Genomic DNA, 22774 nt, shown 5'->3' on the forward strand with positions numbered 1-22774 from the left:
GAAACGCGTGTAGGGAGGGGAAACGCGTGTAGGGAGGGGAAGCGCGTGTAGGGAGGGGAAGCGCGTGTAGGGAGGGGAAGCGCGTGTAGGGAGGGGAAGCGCGTGTAGGGAGGGGAAGCGCGTGTAGGGAGGGGAAGCGCGTGTAGGGAGGGGAAGCGCGTGTAGGGAGGGGAAGCGCGTGTAGGGAGGGGAAGCGCGTGTAGGGAGGGGAAGCGCGTGTAGGGAGGGGAAGCGTGTGTAGGGAGGGGAAGGGGGAAGCGCATATAGGAAGGCGAAGGGGGAAACGCGTATAGTTAGGCGAAGGGGGAAGTGCGTATAGGAAGGTGAAGGGGGAAGAGCGTGTAGAGAGGCAAAGGGGGAAGAGCGTGTAGGGAGGTGAAGGGGGAAGCGCGTGGAGAGAGGCAAAGGGGGAAGAGCGTGTAGGGAGGCGAAGGGGGAAACGCGTGTAGGGAGACGAAGGGGGAAGCACGCGTAGGGAGGGGAAGCATGTGTAGGGAAGCGAAGGGGGAAGCGCCTATAGGAAGGCGAAGGGGGAAGCGCGTGTATGAAGGCGAAGGGGGTAGAGTGTGTAGGGAGGCGAAGGGGGAAGAGCGTGTAGGGAGGCGAAGGGGGAAGAGCGTGTAGGGAGGCGAAGGGAGAAGCGAGTGTAGGGAGGCAAAGGGGGAAGAGCGTGTAGGGAGGCGAAAGGGGAAGAGTGTCTAGGGTGGTAAAGGGGGAAGCGCATGTAGGGGGGCCAAGAGGGGAAACAACATGTAGGGAGGCAAGGGGGGAGTGTGTATGGAGTTACAGTGTAAGGAGGTGAGTAATAAAAAGCAGCCATTCTCTCCCTGCTTGGACACTAGATATTAAGTGGCTGGATACATATATGTATATCTATCTACCGTATTTTTCGGACTATAAGACGCACCGGACTATAAGACGCACCCTGGTTTTAGAGGAGGAAAATAGGAAAATAAAATTTTAAGCAAAAAATGTGGTCATGACACACTGTCATAGGGCGAGGATCTGCTGCTGACACTGTTATGGGGTAATGTCCCCAAATTCTCTACTAAGGTGCCGCATCCTGGTAATGATCCTCCCTGCCTGGTATATACAGTATATGTCCCTCATCCTGCTATATACCGTAATCCTGCCATATGGCCGCATCCTGCTATATACTGGCATGTGGCCGCATCCTGCTATATAACCCATCATGGCATATGGCCCCATCTGGCTCATAATATGCCCCCATCTGGTTTATAATATGCCCCCATCTGGCTCATAATATGCCCCCATCTGGCTCATAATATGCCCTTATCCGGCTCATAATATGCCCCCATCTGGCTCATAATATGCCCCCATCTGGCTCATAATATGCCCCCATCTGGCTCATAATATGCCCTTATCCGACTCATAATATGCCCCCATCCGGCTCATAATATACCCCCATTATGGTGTATGACCACATCCTGTGGCACATAAAAAAAATAAACGTTCATACTCACCTCACTTTACCTCACTCCCTGCAGCATCGCTCGTCCTCCCGTCTGTGTCAGCGGCAGCGCCGCTGATTGGAGCCGTCCCCATTACCCTGCTGGATCGCGATCATCTCCTGTGTCTGTGCCAGTGTCCCGGCGGCTGCGTGTGGACACGTGCGCACAGCGATGATGTCATCGCTGTGCGCGCCGCTAGTCTCCACTCAGCCGCCGGCACAAACACAGGAGATGATCGCGATCCAGCAGGGTAATGGGGACGGCTCCAATCAGCGGCGCTGCCGCTGACACAGACGGGAGGACGAGCGATGCTGCAGGGGAACGGTGAGTACTGTACACTGATTCACTGCTCCCCGCGCTGATTATGATGCACGGGGTGCAGTGAATACAGCCACACATGATCACTCCAGGCCGTAGTTGCCAGGGGTGATCATGCGGGCCGGCTGTTTATCCCCCGCCCATCCTCCCGCCCACCTGTCAGCACCGGCTTCAGCGCTGAGGGATGATGGGCGGGGGATGGGCGTGCATATTAAATGAGCGGGTCCACGTGGTGACAGCAGGCTGCTACAGCCTGCTCGTGCCCCCGATGACCCGCTCCACCGCAGCACCCACATTCCCTGCAGCCACATTCAGACCATAAGACGCACCCCCCACTTTCCCCCAACATTTGGGGGAAAAAAAGTGCGTCTTATGGTCCGAAAAATACGGTATATACGTGTGTGTATGTATGTATATCTATACATATCATGCCAGGAGAAAAGAAGGGAATTTTGTTTACTTACCGTAAATTCCTTTTCTTCTAGCTCCTATTGGGAGACCCAGACAATTGGGTGTATAGCTTCTGCCTCCGGAGGCCACACAAAGTATTACACTTTAAAAAGTGTAACCCCTCCCCTCTGCCTATACACCCTCCCGTGCATCACGGGCTCATCAGTTTTGGTGCCAAAGCAGGAAGGAGGAAACTTATAAATTGGTCTAAGGTAAATTCAATCCGAAGGATGTTCGGAGAACTGAAACCATGAACCAAATGAACAATTCAACATGAACAACATGTGTACACAAAAGAACAACAGCCCGAAGGGAACAGGGGCGGGTGCTGGGTCTCCCAATAGGAGCTAGAAGAAAAGGAATTTACGGTAAGTAAACAAAATTCCCTTCTTCTTTGTCGCTCCATTGGGAGACCCAGACAATTGTGATGTCCAAAAGCAATCCCTGGGTGGGTAAAAGAATACCTCGATAAAAAGAGCCGAAAAACGGCCCCCTCTTACAGGTGGGCAACTGCCGCCTGAAGGAGTCGCCTACCTAGGCTGGCATCTGCCGAATCATCGGCATGCACCTGATAGTGTTTCGTGAAAGTGTGCAGACTCGACCAGGTAGCCGCCTGACACACCTGCCGAGCCGTAGCCTGGTGTCGCAATGCCCAGGACACCGACTGCTCTGGTAGAATGGGCCTTCAGCCCTGCAGGAATCGGAAGCCTAAAAGAACGGTAGGCTTCAAGAATCGGTTCCTTGATCCACCGAGCCAAGGTTGACTTGAAAACCTGAAATCCCTTACTCTGGCCCGCGATAAGGACAAGAGCGCATCAGACCGGCGCAGGGGCGCCGTGCGAGAAATGTAGAGCCGGAGTGCTCTAACCAGATCTAGTAAATGCAAATCCTTTTCACATTGGTGAACTGGATGCGGACCCAAAGAGGGTAAGACGATATCCTGATTGAGATGAAACGGGGATACCTTAGGGATAAAGTCCGGGACCGGACGTAGAACCACCCTATCCTGGTGAAACACCAGGAAGGGGGCTTTGCATGACAGCGCTGCTAGCTGAGACACTCTTCTGAGTGATGTGACTGCCACTAGGAAGGCCACCCTTTGCGAAAGGCGAGATAGAGAGATCCCGCATCGGCTCGAAAAGTGGCTTCTGAAGAGTCGTCAGCACCCTGTTGAGATCCGAGGGTGTTAACGGACGCTTATAAGGTGGAACCGGAAAGCGCCGATACTTGTCCCTTGAGAGAGCCGAGAGACAAGCTCTTGTCCATTCCGGATTGAAGGAAAGAAGAAAAGTGGGCAAGGCAAACGGCCAGGGAGTAAAACCCTGATCAGAGCACCAGGATAAGAAGATCCTCCAAGTCCTGTGATAGATCTTGGCGGACGTTGGTTTCCTGCCCTGTCTCATGGTGGCAATGACATCTGGAGATATCCCTGATGACGCTAGGAGCCAGGACTCGAGGGACACACAGTCAGGTTTAGAGCCGCAGAATTCAGAAGGAAATATGGCCCTTGAGGCAGCAAGTCTGGTCGGTCTGGGAGTGTCCACGGTTGACCCACCGTGAGGTGCCACAGATCCGGGTACCACGATCACCTCGGCCAGTCTGGAGCGACGAGGATGGCGCGGCGACAGTCTGACCTGATCTTGCGTAACACTCTGGGCAGTAGTGCCAGAGGAGGAAATACATAAGGCAGTCGAAACTGCGACCAGTCGTGAACTAGCGCGTCTGCCGCCAGAGCTCTGTGATCCTTGGACCGAGCCATGAATGCCGGGACTTTGTTGTTGTGCCGAGACGCCATTAGATCGACGTCCGGCGTTCCCCAGCGGCAACAGATCTCTAGAACACGTCCGGGTGAAGAGACCATTCCCCTGCGTCCATGCCCTGGCGACTGAGAAAATCTGCTTCCCAGTTTTCTACGCCCGGGATGTGAACTGCGGAGGTGGTGGAGGCTGTGGCTTCCGCCCACAGCCGAATCCGCCGAACTGCTCGGAAGGCTTGACGACTGCGTGTGCCGCCCTGGTGGTTGATGTACGCAACTGCCGTGGCGTTGTCCGACTGAATTCGGATCTGCCTGCCCTCCAGCCATTGCTGGAACACCTTTAGGGCTAGATCCACTGCCCTTATCTCCAGAACATTGATCTGAAGAGAGGACTTTGTCGGAGTCCAGGTTCCCTGAGCCGAGTGGTGGAGGAAGACCGCTCCCCACCCTGACAGACTCGCGTCCGTAGTGACCACAGCCCCGGCTGGGGGCCGGAAGGATTTTTCCTTCGCCCAGGAAGTGGAAAGAAGACACCACTGAAGAGAGGTTTTGCTGCAAGGGAAAGAGAGACGTTCTTGTCTAGGGACGTCGACCTCCTGTCCCATTTGCGGTGTCCGATAGAATCGGACGCAGACGAAACTGCGCAAGGGAACTGCCTCCCTTGCTGCCACCATCTTCCTTAGAAAGTGCATGAGGCGCCTCAAGGGGTGACTGGGCCCGAAGGAGAGATTGCACCCCTGTCTGTAGTGAACGCTGACTATGCAGCGGAAGCTTCACTATCGCTGAGAGAGTATGAAACTCCATCCCGAGGCAAGTCAGTGATTGGGTCGGTGTCAGTTTTGATCTTGGAAATTTGATGATCCACCCGAACCCCTGGAGAGTCTCCAGAGCAATGGTCAGGTTGCGTTGACATGCCACCCAGGAGGGTGTCTTGACTAGAAGATCGTCTAGGTAAGTGATCACCGAGTGGCCCTGAGAGTGTAGGACCGCCACCACTGCTGCCATGACCTTGGTGAAGACCCGTGGGGCTGTCGCCAGGCCGAATGGCAGTGCCACGAACTGAATTTGTTCATCCCCGATGGCGAAACGCAGAAAGCGTTGAAGCTCGGGTGCGATCGGTACATGGAGATAAGCATCCTTGATGTCAATTGATGCTAGGAAGTCTCCTTGTGACATCGAGGCTTCAGAGTGTTCATCGCCTGAAAAAGTGCATCGGCTCGCTCGGGGGGCGGAGATGTTTTGAAGAAACGAGTTGGAGGACGAGAGCAGAGCTCTATCCTGTAACCGTGAGACAGAATGTCTCTCACCCAGCGGTCTTGGACATGTGGCCACCAGGCGTCGCAAAAGCGGGAGAGCCTGCCACCGACCGAGGACGCGGTCTTGGTGAGGCCGAAGTCATGAGGAAGCCGCCTTGTGACTTAGACCGTCATGCAGAAGAGTTCCTCTAGCCCTCCTCTGACCTGTTGGACGTGGAGGAACGGAACTTTGCTGAGGACCGAAATGACCGAAACCTTTGGACTGGGGCAAGGACGAGACCTTTCCCTTGGACTGTCTAGTAACTTCATCCAATTGCTCGCCAAACAAACGGTCGCCAGAAAATGGCAAACCGGTTAAGAACTTCTTGGAAGCAGAGCCTGCCTTCCATTCACGTAGCCACATGGCCCTGCAGTATATGCAACCGCAATAATCTCAGCCAGAGAAGCTGAGATAGCTTGGAGTGCCCTCACGGCTGCGAAGGCTGGAGCAAAAGATGCGACTATGGCTTCATAGATGGATTTCATCATAAGCTTTATTTGCCTGTCAGGGCATTCGTGAGAGATGGACATCTGCCACTAATACTACGGATCTAGCCGCCAGCCTAGAAACTGGAGAATCCACCCTGTGACACTGAGCCCAACCCTTAACAACGTCAGGGGGGAAAAGGGTAACGCGTGTCCATAAGGCGCTTAGTAAGCGCTTGTCCGTAAAGTTCTGTGCTTCTGGACGGCCCCTCTGGAGTTAGAGTGATCGAAACACGCACTCCTGATGAAGTCGGGGAAGGTTCCCAGCGGGCCCGCTTAGCCTATCAGAGGCCGCGGTACGTGACGGAGTTCTCACCGTGGGATCTGGGTGTTACCCCAGGAGCCCCTTGTTGTACCGACCCAGAGGGACCCGGGAGCGATGAACTCACAGCTCCCTGGCCCTGTGTTCTCGGTCTGGACTGCAAGGCTTCCAGTATCTTAGCAGACCCTCTGTCCATAGACTGAGTCCTGGAATGTGAAAGCTACTCAGAGATTTGCTGATTCCAACATGCAAACTCTGTCCCTGTAATCTGTTAAGTGGAAACCGGCGGTACCACCTGGCCGAGGGTCCCACCAGTGCCGGAGGCTCCGGCTGAGTGAGTGCCCTCGGGGCCAAGCATTGTACACAATGAGGGTATGTGGAACCTGTCTGTAATATGGTACAGGTTGCAAAATAAGCCAGTGCCTTGGCACCCTTACTCTTTAAGAGCAGACAACAGCATGTCGTCCGCAGAGTATTTAGTGAGGGTATACAGCCAAAGCAAATAATGCTGCCGGACAGTGAGATCATATACCATATAAATAAACATATATATATACACACTGCGGCACCAAGGGGGGTCAGCACCTGAAAACTGGTGCCCCACAGTGCTCAGTGAGGGGGAAGGAGGATACCAACGTATGCTCCAGCCCTCCCTGCCGACGTCCAGTCGGCCGTCCCGTCGTTACCCCTGACTGGCAGGCCTGAGAACGGGAGTATATGGTACTAGGCCGCAAGAGCCGGGGACTAAATTTAAAAACGCGGCCGGCAAACATGGCGCGGTCGGCGCGGTAGTCCCAGTCTCACAAACCACTCAGCAACCGCTGCGGCATTTGTAACACAGATGCTGCATGCACCGTCCCTCAGGGGACACAGAGTACCTTATGATGCAGGGCTCTGTCCCTGATGATGTCCAGTCTCCTGTCCGTCAGAATCCCCCAGGGGCTGCGGATGGAGCCCGGTCCCTGCATGGCGACCGGTTAGGATCCCCCTCTCCCAGAGCAGTGGGAAACCTTTGCAGATTCTGAGATCCTCCACCGGCAGAATTATAACAATGGCTGCCGGCGTTCCGAGGGGAGGAGAGAGCCGTGGGCGGCACCGCAAAAGTGCGGGAACCTGGTGGCCCATAGAGATCAGTGAGGGGGGCGGAGGACAGCGAAGTGTGCTCCAGCCCTCACTGTCGGCATCATACCGACCGTCCCGCCTTTCTGCCTGACTGGCAGGCTCAGGGGCGGGAGTTTAACACAGTAGGCCGCAAAAGCCGGGGACTAAAGTATAAACCGCGGCCGACAAACAGGCACGGTCGGCGCGGTAGTCCCAGACAAAAAATCCACACCGCAGTCGCAGCTGCGTCTGAGGCCAAGGTGCTTCATGCGCCGTCCCAACGGGGACACAGAGTACCTGTAGATGCAGGGCCATGTCCCTGACGATACTCCGTCTCCTGTCCAGCAGATTCCCCCAGGGGCTGCGGAGGGAGCCCGGTCCCAGTGGCTGGATGACCGGTTAGGATCCCACTTCCCCAGAGCCCCTAAGGGATGGGGAAGGAAAACGGCATGTGGCTCCTGCCTGTGTACCCGCAATGGGTACCTCAACCTTAACAACACCGCCGACCTGAGTGGGGTGAGAAGGGAGCATGCCGGGGGCCCTGTTAGGGGCCCTCTTTTCTTCCATCCGATATAATCAGCAGCTGCTGCTGACTAAAATGTGGAGCATTGTGTGCATGTGTGCCTCCTTCAACACAAAGCATAAAAACTGATGAGCCCGTGATGCACGGGAGGGTGTATAGCAGAGGGGAGGGGTTACACTTTTTAAAGTGTAATACTTTGTGTGGCCTCCGGAGGAAGAAGCTATACACCCAATTGTCAAAAAACAATTGTCTGGGTCTCCCAATGGAGCGACGAAGAAAGGCTGCTTTACTTTTCTGCTCTATATTTTACATCTTTAGTTTTATGCCAAATCCAAAATATAAAAAATATAATGAAAACACAGAAGAGCGTAGTATTTCATCCACTCTGGATATGGCGAATGACCGAGAACAGAAGACTGCCGTGGAGGACATATCTACACGAGATGAGGTTGCAGCTCTGCAGACAGGGTGTGCGTGCCCTTTGTGTACGTCAATAACTTCTACCTATGAGACCCCCCGGCATCGCTCCGTTACAGGTAATCTATTCATTACAAACCTCCTCAAAGTCCTCGCTGACCCAAAGTGGTATCGGGGTTCCCCAGTAGCGGTTCCTGGAAATGGCCCAATCACGAGCTTCTTTCAACCAATTCCCAAAACGCTTCTCTCTTACAAACTCTGGAACCCTGAAATGGATAAAAGATGGTAAAGCACCATAATGAGAAAACAAGAACCTAATGCGAGCCCCCCACACTACAAGTACAGCCTACACATGGACATAAGGGTCACTAGTTTCAATGATGATCACTTTATTTAGTTTCGCCAAACCCTATGATGGCTGATAACAGAGAGCACTACAATCTTCAGCTTGTGGCGGCCTCGACTTTTGATTAGTATTAATGTTTCTATCCAGAAGTAACTTCAGAATGAGTCTGCAGACAGTGGAACTGGGTTACGAGGACACGGAGTCCCCACAGCTATTTAACCACATGAGACCCCCCTCCGTTGCCCTCCTTTCCGGGCACTGTAGGCCTGACCCCCAGGATGGAGGTGCGAGCGGATAATTAGAGTCATTAACTCAATTCGCTCAAGGTAACAAGATAACGCAACAACATCAGAAAGAGCAAAATTCAAGTACAAACTCTTCATTGCTGCTCTATTTGCAGCTTTGCTGCGAAAACTAGTGATCACAGTAAGGAGATCTCACAATAGTGCCCCTTCCAATCCCCACTATACAGTGCAGGGTAATAGTGATCACAATAATGAGATCTCACTACAAAGGTGCCTCCTCCACTCCCTACTATACAGTTCAGAAAAATAGTGATCAAAGAAAGGAGGTCTCACTACAATGGTGCCTCCTCCACTCCCTACTATACAGTGCAGGGTAATAGTGATCACACTAAGATCTCACTACAATGGTGCCTCCTCCACTCCCTACTATTCAATGCAGGGTAATAGTGATCACAGAGAGGATATCTCACTGCAATGGTGCCTCCTCCACTCCCTACTATACAGTTCAGGGTAATAGTGATTACAGAGAGGAGGTCTCACTACAATGGTGCCTCCTCCACTCCCTACTGTACAGTTCAGGGTAATAGTGATCACAGAAAGGAGGTCTCACTACAATGGTGCCTCCTCCACTCCCCACTATACAGTGCAGGGTAAAAGTGATCACAGAAAGGCAATCTCACTACAATAGTGCCCCCTGTACTCTTCACTATATAGTGCAGGGCAATAGTGATCACAATAAGGAGGTCTCACTACAATGGTGCCCCCCTCCAGTCCTCACTATACAGTGCAGGGCAATAGTGATCACAGTAATATCTCACCACAATACTGCCCCCTGCACTCCTCACTATACAGTGCAGAGCAATAGTGATCACAATAAGGAGGTCTCACTGCAATGGTGCCCCCTCCAGTCCTCACTATACAGTGCAGGGTGTGAGGTAAATCCTGGGATATGAAGAGGAATTATGACTAGAAGTCATAATTGCTCTCATCACTCCCTGGCAGTGCCCCCCTCCCTTCTTGTGCTCAAATGTCCAGCATCTGTGAAGGTGTCACATCCCACTTACACCTCCAACAGCCATCTCCTCTGATATGGAGATGAGATGATGTGCGGACAATGGACACAGGATGGCTCCCTGCCGTCACCCTGTAACAAGAGTTGTATCTCATTAGCAAGGCTTGGAAGTAGCCAGACAGAACGACTCCAGTAAAAAATGGTTCATATCTCGCAAGCCATATCTCCGATAAATATGGCAACCATAAAAATGGTGTTTGCGCAGGCGGACGATGCTGGCACACCTTTTTTATGGAAGGGGGAGCTTGGGAAATACCCCAGGCGTGATATCAGCCATATGGGAACTCGTAGACAGGTCATGAGTCCCCTCGTTCTGTAGCTAAATTCATAACTGTCACAATGAGAGCATTGGCGTCCGCCTACGACGCTCCCAGGCAAAGTTATGGCCCATATTCCATGTTGTGAATTTGTCCATAACTCCAGCCAGGGGTGGAGCAGTGCTCCCTGTGAGGTCACTAAGGTAGGAGGGGACCTGGATTTGCCCAGGTTGATAACCCTGCTTCGGCCATTTTCCAAGGTTCTTCTCGCTGGGGGCACGTGTAGGAAACATCTGTGGGAGTTCCTGGAAACCTGGTCTACAGCGCCCCCCTGTGGCCAGACGCAACAAGGTAACTGATTGAACTGTGTATGCCTGTTTGTAACCCATGCTTTATCTGTAACTGTACTCTGACATATGTATATTCTGTAGATTCCCTATTGTATATATTGTAGTTCTAGTGTGCTTTAGGCTGATTAAAGTATATAATTAATCTTGAGCTGTTCTGTTATCTCGATCTCGAATCCCACGTCTGTGTGTTCGGCTAATAGTTACCGTGAAGCGGTTGGTGGCAGCGAGTTGTGCCAAGGATTATTGTGGGGAGGCCAGTGAGATTCGGGAAGATATTATATATTCCGCCCGCGGAGGTCGGGGGAATATATACCTTACTCTCACCGGGGACCCTTCAATAATCGGCATAAGTAGTATAGCGGCCTCCTTTCTTATTGTCGGGCAATTCCATAATTGGCCTGACTATAAGAGGGGCGCTAGAGAGCGCGTCACGTGCTCTGTCTGTCGGTCGGGAGGTATGAAGTAGGGGTGACCCCCACTTGTTACCCCCCGATTGTGACGTACTGGTAGCCAGCGCGAGGGATTTCTGAGTGACCCCCCGGTGGTTTGTGACACAGGGTAACAGTGATCACAGTAATATCTCACTACAATGGTGCCCCCTGCACTCCTCATTATACAGTGCAGGGCAATAGTGATCACAGTAAGGAGGTGTCACTACAATGGTGCCCCCTGCACACCTCACTATACAGTTCAGGGTAATAGTGATCACCGTGGCAAGCGGTGGGATCGAGATAATAGTGTGTGTGAGTGTGAGACCCATACTCCCAGACACTAAAGACTGCCTGCAGCAGCTGTGGCTGCTGGGGTCTTCAGACTAGCTCAACACTAGAGTGTCAGAGTGCAGATACTGTAAGGTGTGTGGAGGCATCAGGTGTCAGTTCTGTGTCAGTGACCAAAAGTCTGCAAGAATGGCTGAGAGCACCAGGAGCAAAGCCAAAGGAATGGCCGATGCTCAGGCCAGAGACGATGAGGAGGTTGTCCACGAGTCCTCCAGGAGCTCGACGCCAGAAAACAGCTCTGCAGAGGACATTGCACAACCGGGCACTGCTGGACAAGATGAGGAGCAGCTCGCCCAAGGGTCCTCAACGAGCCAGACGCCAGCCCTCCGCTCTGCAATGGACAGTGAAGCACCAGGCTCCGCAGCGGGCCGCAGATCACCACGTGCCATTCCACCGAGCCTGGGAGGCTCGGATAGCCTTCTTCAAATGGCTATGGCCCTTCTCCAGGCTGGAGACCGGGATACCTACGAGATACTCATGGCAGAGCGCAGGGCAGAGCGGCAGGCAGCGCGTGAAGAGCGCCAGGCAGAGCGTGAGGCTGCGGAGCGACGGCAACAGGCAGACCGTGACCACCAGCTGCAGCTAGCTCAGCTCCGGCCCTCATCAGCCACACGTGACCTTCAAGACACCAAACTTCCAAAGGTCCGTGTTGAGGACTTCCCAGTGCTGGAGAAGGATGGGGACTTGGACTCTTTCTTGACTGCTTTTGAACGGACTTGCCTGCAGCACCATCTGGACAAGGACCAGTGGGCCAAATACCTGACCCCCCGTTTAAGGGGTAAGGCCCTGGATATCCTTGGGGACTTGCCTGCTGAGGCAGATCAGGGCTACGACACCATCAAGCGGGCCCTGATCCAACAGTACAACCTCACTCCAGAGTCCTACCGCAAGAAGTTCCGGAGCCTACAGAAGGGACCAAAGGACTCCTGGGCTGACCACCGGCGGGCACTTGCCCGAGCTGCCGACCACTGGACCCAAGGCCTGCAGCTTTCCACCGGACCGGAGATCCTGGACTTGTTCATCACGGAGCAACTCTTGTGGAACTGCCCTGAGGATCTCCGCCAGTTCATCCGAGACCAGAAGCCAAAGGGGTCCACGGCTACAGCTGCCCTTGCCGATGACTACACCAACAACCGGGCCCCTGAGGCCAGGAGAGCGGCCACCAGCAGCACCTGGAGAGGGGGTAAAATGAATTCTGCGACTGCCCCACCTGCCCCTAGACTGCAGGGGGTGTCCCCCTCAACTCCCCTCTCCAGGCCCGTGGCGGAACCAAGACGGTGCCACCAGTGCAACCTACCTGGACACTTCAAGGCCATGTGCCCTCAGCGTCCCAAGGCCCCGGCTCCGTCCCCGTCCCAAGGGCCGCCCAAGGTGTATTGTGTGGGTGGGGGTGGTGGTAGGTCCCTGGACAGCTTCCAACCTGTCACCGTCGGCCAGTCTGTGACCATAGGACTGCGAGACAGCGCCTCGGAGGTGACTCTGGTGCGGCCTGAGATGGTGTCCCCCCAAGACTTGATCCCTGGAAAAACCCTCGCTGTCTCCGGGATTGGAGGCACTGACCCGGCGCTGCCTGTTGCTGACATTTATGTGGACTGGGGCGCAGGGCGAGGGGTGAGGGAGGTGGGGGTAACTGATCGGATCCCTGCAAACGTGCTACTTGGGACAGATTTGGGGCAAATAACCTCCCAGTTTGGCCCCGCCCCAAAGGCTGAACCTTCAGCCAGTGCTGACGTGCCTCCGGACAATGTTAATGTGTTATCTATGAATGATGTAAGGGAGGAGGGAGTGAACTCTGATATTTCTGCTTGCATAGACACCATAGACACACACTCAGCTGCAGCTGTGACAGGGGAGGGGGTCAGAGGAAGGTGTGACCATGCCTCTACAAGTAACCAGCCTGTGAGCTGGGATCTGTTGCCCTCTGCAGGGATAAGCAGAGAGCAGGGTGCTGCAGGGGGAGGACCAGTGTGTGGGGTGGGGGCTACCACAGCAAATGTGGGGTCCCCAGAGATTTCACAGCGGGGTTCTGTTGCTGCAGAGGGGGAACAGGCAGGTGAGATTGGGGCCGGTCCTGGAGCGGAAGTGCTCCCAGGTAAGATCTCGGTGCAGGGTTCCCCCACAACCGGGGTGTCAGGAAGCCAGGTAGGTCTGCCTGAACCGGCGACTTGGTCAGGAACGGAGGAGGAGCAGGCACGACCCACGGTCGCAGCGGCTGTGGCCGCTGTCACCCGCAGTGGGAGTGCTGGAAGCCAAGGGGCCTCCCGGAGGTCCGATAGCTCTTCCCCTTCTGACCAAGTGGCAGCCGAGTCAGGTGGAGGCCAGGACACAGGTCCCGGGGTACTGACCGAAGATGTGACAGTCTCGTCGATTCTGGCCACATCTGGTCAGGGGTTTCAGGCAGCGTTAGAAGCTGACGACAGCCTGAAAGCTCTAAAGGAGCAGGCGGCACAGCCTCCCTCGGACTCGGACCCGGAGCGAGTGGTCTGGGACCAAGGACGGCTGTACCGGGCCACGGTCCAGCAGGGTTCACCGGAGGCGTGGCCCAGGGACCGACAGTTGGTGGTACCCTATCCGTTCCGGACGGAGTTGTTGCGGATCGCACATGAGATTCCGATGGCCGGACACCTAGGGATCGCTAAGACCAAGGCCAGGTTAAACCAGCATTTCTACTGGCCAAAAATGGGGGCCGATGTGGCTGCCTACTGCCGTTCGTGTGAAACCTGTCAGAGAGTGGGGAAGGCGGGGCCACACCCCAAAGCCCCACTAGTATCTCTGCCAATCATCGATGAGCCTTTCAGGAGGGTGGCTGTGGATCTGGTCGGCCCGCTGGCCATCCCCAGCAGCTCCGGGAAACGCTTCATACTGACGGTAGTTGACTATGCCACCCGGTACCCAGAAGCAGTGGCCTTGTCGTCCATTCGGGCTGACAAGGTGGCCACCGCATTGCTGGAGATTTTCTCCCGAGTGGGTTTTCCCCAGGAAATGCTCACCGACCGGGGGACCCAATTCATGTCCCAGCTGATGGAGACCCTCTGTAAGCAAGTCCAGGTGCGACATCTGGTGGCCAGCCCGTACCATCCACAGACTAATGGCCTGTGCGAGCGGTTCAATGGCACCTTAAAGCAGATGCTTAAGACGTTGGTCGACTCCCATGGGCGTGACTGGGAGCGGTATCTCCCACACCTGTTATTTGCTTACCGGGAGGTTCCACAGGCCTCAACAGGATTCTCACCGTTTGAGCTCCTGTACGGGCGACGTGTGCGGGGCCCCCTGGCTCTGGTGAAAGAGGCTTGGGAAGGGGATTTGGCCACCCCTGGAGTGTCGGTTATCGAGTATGTCATGCGCTTCCGGGACAAAATGCAGGCCTTGACGCAACTGGTACACGACAATATGGCTCAAGCCCAGGCCGATCAGAAGCGTTGGTACGACCAGAACGCTTGTGAGAGGACCTACCAAGTGGGTCAAAAGGTGTGGGTACTGGTCCCCGTACCACAGGACAAGCTTCAGGCAGCCTGGGAAGGCCCATACCTCGTGTACCAGCAGCTCAACCCTGTAACGTACCTGGTCACCCTGGACCCTGCCCGTGGAAGGCGGAAGCCCTTCCATGTGAACATGATGAAGGCACATCATGAGCGGGAGGCATGTGCGCTCCCCGTGTGCAACCTGCCCGAGGAGGGAGAAGCGGAAACCCTCTTGGATATGCTAGCCCAGGTTAGGGCAGGCGGATCCATTGAGGATGTGGAGGTTGGCCACCAGCTCTTGGAGGACCAACGGTCCCAGCTGTGGGCCACCCTACACCCCTTCCGGGGGTTGTTTACCAACCAGCCCGGAAGGACTGACTTGGCTGTCCATCACGTGGACACTGGGGATCATCCCCCGATCCGGCGTTCAGCATATCGGGTCTCCCTGGAGGTGCAGCAACACATGCGCCAGGAGATTGACGAGATGCTGAACCTGGGGGTGATCCAGGCATCCAACAGCGCTTGGGCCTCGCCTGTAGTCCTCGTCCCTAAGAAGGACCGAACCACTCGGTTCTGCGTGGACTACAGGGGGCTCAATGCTGTCACGGTCGCCGATGCGTACCCAATGCCACGCATCGATGACCTGCTCGATCAGTTGGCCGGGGCTCAGTACCTGACCATCATGGACCTGAGCCGGGGATATTGGCAGATCCCCCTGACTCGCAAGGCCGGGGAACGCTCTGCCTTTATTACCCCATTTGGACTGTACGAGTCCACGGTGATGCCATTCGGGATGAGGAATGCCCCTGCCACTTTCCAGCGGATGGTCAACACCCTGCTCAAGGGACTTGAAGGGTACGCGGCCGCGTACCTGGATGACATTGCCGTCTTCAGTCCCACCTGGGAGGACCACCTAGAGCATCTAGCACAGGTGCTCAGGCGGATCCACCGGGCAGGTTTGACCATCAAGCCGGGAAAGTGTCAGCTGGCCATGAGCGAGGTCCAGTACCTCGGTCACCGGGTAGGTGGGGGAACGCTGAAGCCCGAGCCTGAGAAAGTGGAGGCCATCGCATCCTGGCCCACCCCCAGGACCAAGAAGCAGGTGATGTCCTTCTTGGGGACCGCTGGGTACTATAGGAGGTTTGTTCCATGCTATAGTAGCCTGGCAAAGCCCTTGACGGACCTCACCAAGAAGAAGCTGCCCTCTGCAGTCGATTGGACAGTGGACTGCGAGACAGCCTTCCGGGCCCTAAAGGACGCCCTGTCCAGCCCGCCCGTGCTACAGGCAGCCGACTTCACGCGGCCGTTTGTAGTACAGACCGACGCCAGTGACTTCGGCCTCGGTGCGGTGCTCAGCCAGGTGGACTCTGCGAGCCAAGAGCACCCAGTCTTGTACCTGAGCAGGAAGCTGTTACCAAGGGAAGTGGCCTATTCTACAATGGAGAAGGAGTGCCTGGCCATAGTGTGGGCCCTGCAGCGTCTGCAACCCTATCTATACGGGCGCCACTTCATCGTGGAGACGGACCACAATCCCCTCAGCTGGTTGCACACCGTCTCTGGGACGAATGGGCGATTGTTGCGATGGAGCCTTGCGCTCCAGCACTACGACTTCACCATTCGCCACAAAAGGGGCCGTGACCACGGTAACGCAGACGGGCTGTCCCGACAAGGAGAGGTCGCGGACGGGCGCACGGGGGAACACCGGAATGTGCTGCCCCCTAGCGCCCTCAAAAGGGGGGAGGTGTGAGGTAAATCCTGGGATATGAAGAGGAATTATGACTAGAAGTCATAATTGCTCTCATCACTCCCTGGCAGTGCCCCCCTCCCTTCTTGTGCTCAAATGTCCAGCATCTGTGAAGGTGTCACATCCCACTTACACCTCCAACAGCCATCTCCTCTGATATGGAGATGAGATGATGTGCGGACAATGGACACAGGATGGCTCCCTGCCGTCACCCTGTAACAAGAGTTGTATCTCATTAGCAAGGCTTGGAAGTAGCCAGACAGAACGACTCCAGTAAAAAATGGTTCATATCTCGCAAGCCATATCTCCGATAAATATGGCAACCATAAAAATGGTGTTTGCGCAGGCGGACGATGCTGGCACACCTTTTTTATGGAAGGGGGAGCTTGGGAAATACCCCAGGCGTGATATCAGCCATATGGGAACTCGTAGACAGGTCATGAGTCCCCTCGTTCTGTAGCTAAATTCATAACTGTCACAATGAGAGCATTGGCGTCCGCCTACGACGCTCCCAGGCAAAGTTATGGCCCATATTCCATGTTGTGAATTTGTCCATAACTCCAGCCAGGGGTGGAGCAGTGCTCCCTGTGAGGTCACTAAGGTAGGAGGGGACCTGGATTTGCCCAGGTTGATAACCCTGCTTCGGCCATTTTCCAAGGTTCTTCTCGCTGGGGGCACGTGTAGGAAACATCTGTGGGAGTTCCTGGAAACCTGGTCTACAGCGCCCCCCTGTGGCCAGACGCAACAAGGTAACTGATTGAACTGTGTATGCCTGTTTGTAACCCATGCTTTATCTGTAACTGTACTCTGACATATGTATATTCTGTAGATTCCCTATTGTATATATTGTAGTTCTAGTGTGCTTTAGGCTGATTAAAGTATATAATTAATCTTGAGCTGTTCTGTTATCTCGATCTCGAATCCCACGTCTGTGTGTTCGGCTAATAGTTACCGTGAAGCGGTTGGTGGCAGCGAGTTGTGCCAAGGATTATTGTGGGGAGGCCAGTGAGATTCGGGAAGATATTATATATTCCGCCCGCGGAGGTCGGGGGAATATATACCTTACTCTCACCGGGGACCCTTCAATAATCGGCATAAGTAGTATAGCGGCCTCCTTTCTTATTGTCGGGCAATTCCATAATTGGCCTGACTATAAGAGGGGCGCTAGAGAGCGCGTCACGTGCTCTGTCTGTCGGTCGGGAGGTATGAAGTAGGGGTGACCCCCACTTGTTACCCCCCGATTGTGACGTACTGGTAGCCAGCGCGAGGGATTTCTGAGTGACCCCCCCGGTGGTTTGTGACACAGGGTAACAGTGATCACAGTAATATCTCACTACAATGGTGCCCCCTGCACTCCTCATTATACAGTGCAGGGCAATAGTGATCACAGTAAGGAGGTGTCACTACAATGGTGCCCCCTGCACACCTCACTATACAGTTCAGGGTAATAGTGATCACAGTAATATCTCACTACAATGGTGCCCCCTCCAGTCCTCACTATACAGTGCATGGCAATAGCGATCACAGTAAGGAGGTGTCACTACAATGGTGCCCCCTGCACACCTCACTATACAGTTCGGGGTAATAGTAATCACAGTAAGGAAGTCTCACTACAATGGTGCCCCCTTCACTCCCCACTATACATTGCAGGGTAATAGTGATCACAGAGAGGAGATCTCACTACAGTGGTGCCTCCTGTACTTCCCACTATACAGTGCAGGGTAATAGTGATCATAGAGAGATCTCACTACAATGGTGCCCCCTTCACTCCCCACTATACATTGCAGGGTAATAGTGATCACAAAGAGGAGATCTCACTACAGTTGTGCCTCCTGTACTTCCCATTATACAGTGCAGGGTAATAGTGATCATAGAGAGATCTCACTACAATGGTGCCCCCTCCTCTCCCCACTTTACAGTGCAGGGTAATAGTGATCACAGTAAGGCGATCTCAGTACAATGGTGCTTCATTCACGCTTCGCTACAAATACATTTATCTCAGACCTGTTTTCCTCTTTTCTCCGGTACAGACTGGATTTATAGTGATTTGCTTTCTGCCTTCAGACACTGGTTAGGTATACTGCGGAGCTTATCCCTTCCCAGTTGCGGCACCCTGCACGTGACCCCAGAATCCCGCTTACCAGTAACACTGACTGTTGTTCTGCAGCAGCCGATCCACCATGTGCTCAACTCTGACAAACCAGCTGGGAACGGCTTTGTAGATAAGTGGTGTGTCCGACCTTAGGAGACAGCACTGGTTACTCAGGCACGGAGGGGGAGACATCAGTAATACCGTGGCACAGGGCTGGCCGATCCTCACTCACCTCCAGCAGAAGGGGTAGCTGTGCTTGTACGTGCTGCTGTGCACCAGACGGCCGCGCTCCTTCAGCAGCTTTATAATGTTCCTGTCGGCATCCTTGGGCAGAAAAGTACGATGTCAATAGAGGGGACGTGGAGGGGGGGGGAGGTGGTACACATCCATAACACCCACTGTGCACGCTACAGACAAGGCAAGAACAATTTCCCATCTTCACTTTTTTCCATGTGGAAGTATAGGAAAAAAAAAACATGGCTGCCTCGAAACTGTCAGCAAGCTGCTGGTGATGGAGGTCTTGTGAGATCAGGTTTTACTACACCAAGGCCCAAAGTAAACTCTGCCGTTTGTGCCACTAATAGGAGTGGAGCTCCGTGGAGGAAAATCGGAAAGATCTACAAGATTCCCCTTATCTGGCTACATTTCTGACTCTGGCTGAAATAATACAGCACAGAGGGGGTAGAGAGTGGGGCCAGCGGCACAGAGGAGGGGCGGGGTCGGTGGCAGAGGAGTGGGCGGGGCCGTAGGCACAGAGGAATTGGCCTGGGCAGGCGGCACAGAGGAATTGGCCGGGGCCGTAGGCACAGAGGAATTGGCCGGGGCAGGCGGCACAGAGGAATTGGCCGGGGCAGGCGGCACAGAGGAATTGGCCGGGGCAGGCGGCACAGAGGAATTGGCCGGGGCAGGCGGCACAGAGGAATTGGCCGGGGCAGGCGGCACAGAGGAATTGGCCGGGGCAGGCGGCACAGAGGAAGGGGCCGGGGCAGGCGGCACAGAGGAAGGGGACGGGGCAGGCGGAAAAAAAGGAAGGGGCCGGGTCAGGCGGCACAGAGGAAGGGGCCGGGTCAGGCGGCACAGAGGAAGGGGCCGGGGCAGACGGCACAGAGGAAGGGGCCGGGGCAGACGGCACAGAGGAAGGGGCCGGGGCAGACGGCACAGAGGAAGGGGCTGGGGCAGACGGCACAGAGGAAGGGGCCGGGGCAGACGGCACAGAGGAAGGGGCCGGGGCAGACGGCACAGAGGAAGGGGCCGGGGCAGACGGCACAGAGGAAGGGGCCGGGGCAGGCGGCACAGAGGAGGATCAGCAATCCCCAGCTTAGCCAGAAAAAGAAGGGAATTTTGTTACTTACCGTAAATTCCTTTTCTTCTAGCTCTTATTGGGAGACCCAGACGATTGGGGTATAGCTACTGCCCTCTGGAGGCCACACAAAGCACTACATTAAAAGTGCAAGGCCCCTCCCCCTCTGGCTATACCCCCCCCGTGGTATCACGGGTTCTCCAGTTTTAGTGCCAAAGCAAGAAGGAGGAAGCCAATAACTGGTTTAAACAAATTAACTCCGAATAACATCGGAGAACTGAAAAACCGTTCAACATGAACAACATGTGTACCCGCAAACAACAAAAAAACATCCCGAAGGACAACAGGGCGGGTGCTGGGTCTCCCAATAAGAGCTAGAAGAAAAGGAATTTACGGTAAGTAACAAAATTCCCTTCTTCTTCAGCGCTCTATTGGGAGACCCAGACGATTGGGACGTCCAAAAGCTGTCCCTGGGTGGGTAAATAAATACCTCATGTTAGAGCTGCAAAACAGCCCTCCCCTACGGGGGTGTCACTGCCGCCTGCAGGACTCTTCTACCTAAGCTGGCATCCGCCGAAGCATAGGTATGCACCTGATAATGCTTGGTGAAAGTGTGCAGACTGGACCAGGTAGCTGCCTGGCACACCTGTTGAGCCGAAGCCTGGTGGCGTAATGCCCAGGACGCACCCACGGCTCTGGTGGAGTGGGCTTTTAGCCCTGAAGGAACCGGAAGCCCCGCAGAACGGTAGGCCTCTAGAATTGGTTCTTTGATCCATCGAGCCAGGGTGGCTTTAGAAGCCTGCAACCCCTTGCGCGGACCAGCGACAAGGACGAAAAGTGCATCGGCACGGCGTATGGGCGCCGTGCGGGAAATGTAGATTCTGAGTGCTCTCACCAGATCTAGCAAACGTAAGGCCTTTTCATACCGGTGAACCGGATGAGGGCAAAAAGAAGGCAAGGAAATATCCTGATTAAGATGAAAAGAGGATACGACCTTAGGAAGAAACTCCGGAATGGGGCGCAGCACAACCTTGTCCTGGTGGAACACCAGGAAGGGAGCCTTAGATGACAGAGCTGCCAGCTCAGACACTCGCCGAAGCGATGTGATCGCAACAAGAAACGCCACTTTCTGCGACAGCCGAGAAAAGGAAACTTCCTTCAGAGGCTCGAAGGGCGGCTTCTGGAGAGCAACTAGTACCCTGTTCAGATCCCATGGATCTAACGGTCGCTTGTACGGGGGCACAATATGACAGACCCCCTGCAGGAACGTGCGCACCTTAGGAAGACGTGCTAGACGCTTCTGAAAAAACACGGATAGTGCCGAAACTTGCCCTTTAAGGGAGCTGAGCGACAAGCCCTTTTCTAACCCCGATTGCAGAAAGGAAAGAAACTTGGGCAATGCAAATGGCCAGGGAGACACTCCCTGAGCAGAGCACCAGGACAAGAAAATCTTCCACGTTCTGTGGTAGATCTTAGCCGAATTCGACTTTCTAGCTTGTCTCATTGTGGCAACGACTCCCTGAGATAATCCAGCAGATGCTAGGATCCAGGACTCAATGGCCACACAGTCAGGTTCAGGGCCGCAGAATTCTGATGGAAAAACGGCCCTTGGGACAGTAAGTCTGGTCGGTCTGGCAGTGACCACGGTCGACCGATCGTGAGATGCCACAGATCCGGATACCACGACCTCCTCGGCCAGTCTGGAGCGACGAGTATGACGCGGCTGCACTCGGATCTGATCTTGCGTAGCACTCTGGGCAAGAGCGCCAGAGGCGGAAACACGTATGGGAGCTGAAACTGCGACCAATCTTGAACCAAGGCGTCTGCCGCCAGAGCTCTTTGATCGCGCGACCTCGCCATGAATGCCGGGACCTTGTTGTTGTGCCGGGATGCCATTAGGTCGACGTCCGGCACTCCCCAGCGGCGACAGATTTCCTGAAACACGTCCGGGTGAAGGGACCATTCCCCTGCGTCCATGCCCTGGCGACTGAGGAAGTCTGCTTCCCAGTTTTCTACGCCTGGAATGTGAACCGCGGATATGGTGGATGCTCTGTCCTCCACCCACATTAGAATGCGCCGGACTTCTTGGAAGGCTTGCCGACTGCGCGTCCCTCCTTGGTGGTTGATGTATGCCACCGCTGTGGAGTTGTCCGATTGGATTCGGATCTGCTTTCCTTCCAGCCACTGTTGGAAGGCCAGTAGAGCAAGATACACTGCTCTGATCTCCAGAACATTGATCTGAAGGGTGGACTCCTGCGGAGTCCACGTCCCCTGAGCCCTGTGGTGGAGAAATACTGCTCCCCACCCTGACAGACTCGCATCTGTCGTGACTACTGCCCAGGATGGGGGCAGGAAGGATCTTCCCTGAGACAATGAGGTGGGAAGGAGCCACCATTGTAGAGAGTCTTTGGCCGTCTGGGAAAGCGAGACTTTCCTGTCCAGGGACGTTGACTTCCCGTCCCATTGGCGGAGAATGTCCCATTGAAGTGGGCGCAGATGAAACTGCGCAAAGGGAACTGCTTCCATGGCTGCCACCATCTTCCCTAGGAAATGCATGAGGCGCCGCAAGGGATGCAACTGGCCCTGCAGAAGAGATTGCACCCCTGTCTGTAGTGACCGCTGCTTGTCCAGCGGAAGCTTCACTATCGCTGCTAGAGTATGAAACTCCATGCCAAGATACGTTAGTGACTGAGTCGGTGATAGGATCGACTTTGGAAAGTTGATGATCCATCCGAAAGACTGTAGAGTCTCCAGCGTAGCATTCAGGCTGTGCTGACATGCCTCCTGAGAGGGAGCTTTGACCAATAAGTCGTCTAGGTAAGGGATCACCGAGTGTCCCTGAGAGTGCAAGACTGCTACCACCGCCGCCATGACCTTGGTGAAGACCCGTGGGGCTGTCGCCAGACCAAATGGAAGAGCTACGAACTGAAAATGGTCGTCTCCTATCACAAAACGTAGAAAACGTTGATGTTCTGTAGCAATTGGCACGTGGAGATAAGCATCTTTGATGTCTATTGAGGCAAGGAAGTCTCCTCTGGACATTGAGGC

The 22774-nt window shown here is 54.6% G+C and overlaps 1 protein-coding gene across 1 annotated transcript in view; it reads right to left on the minus strand.

Annotated features, from left to right (window-relative positions):
* Positions 1–22774, minus strand: part of IARS1 (isoleucyl-tRNA synthetase 1) — a 150938-nt gene that overhangs the window by 88496 nt on the left and 39668 nt on the right. Inside the window, exons 12-14 of the mRNA XM_075321722.1 lie at positions 18659–18750; positions 18476–18574; positions 8220–8346 (exon numbers count right to left, since the gene is read on the minus strand). Of these exons, the coding sequence (XP_075177837.1) occupies positions 8220–8346; positions 18476–18574; positions 18659–18750 (318 nt within the window). The remainder of the gene's footprint in view (positions 1–8219; positions 8347–18475; positions 18575–18658; positions 18751–22774) is intronic.

The sequence above is a fragment of the Anomaloglossus baeobatrachus genome, chromosome 8, assembly GCF_048569485.1.
Source record: "Anomaloglossus baeobatrachus isolate aAnoBae1 chromosome 8, aAnoBae1.hap1, whole genome shotgun sequence".
Classification (NCBI taxonomy): Eukaryota; Metazoa; Chordata; class Amphibia; order Anura; family Aromobatidae; genus Anomaloglossus; species Anomaloglossus baeobatrachus.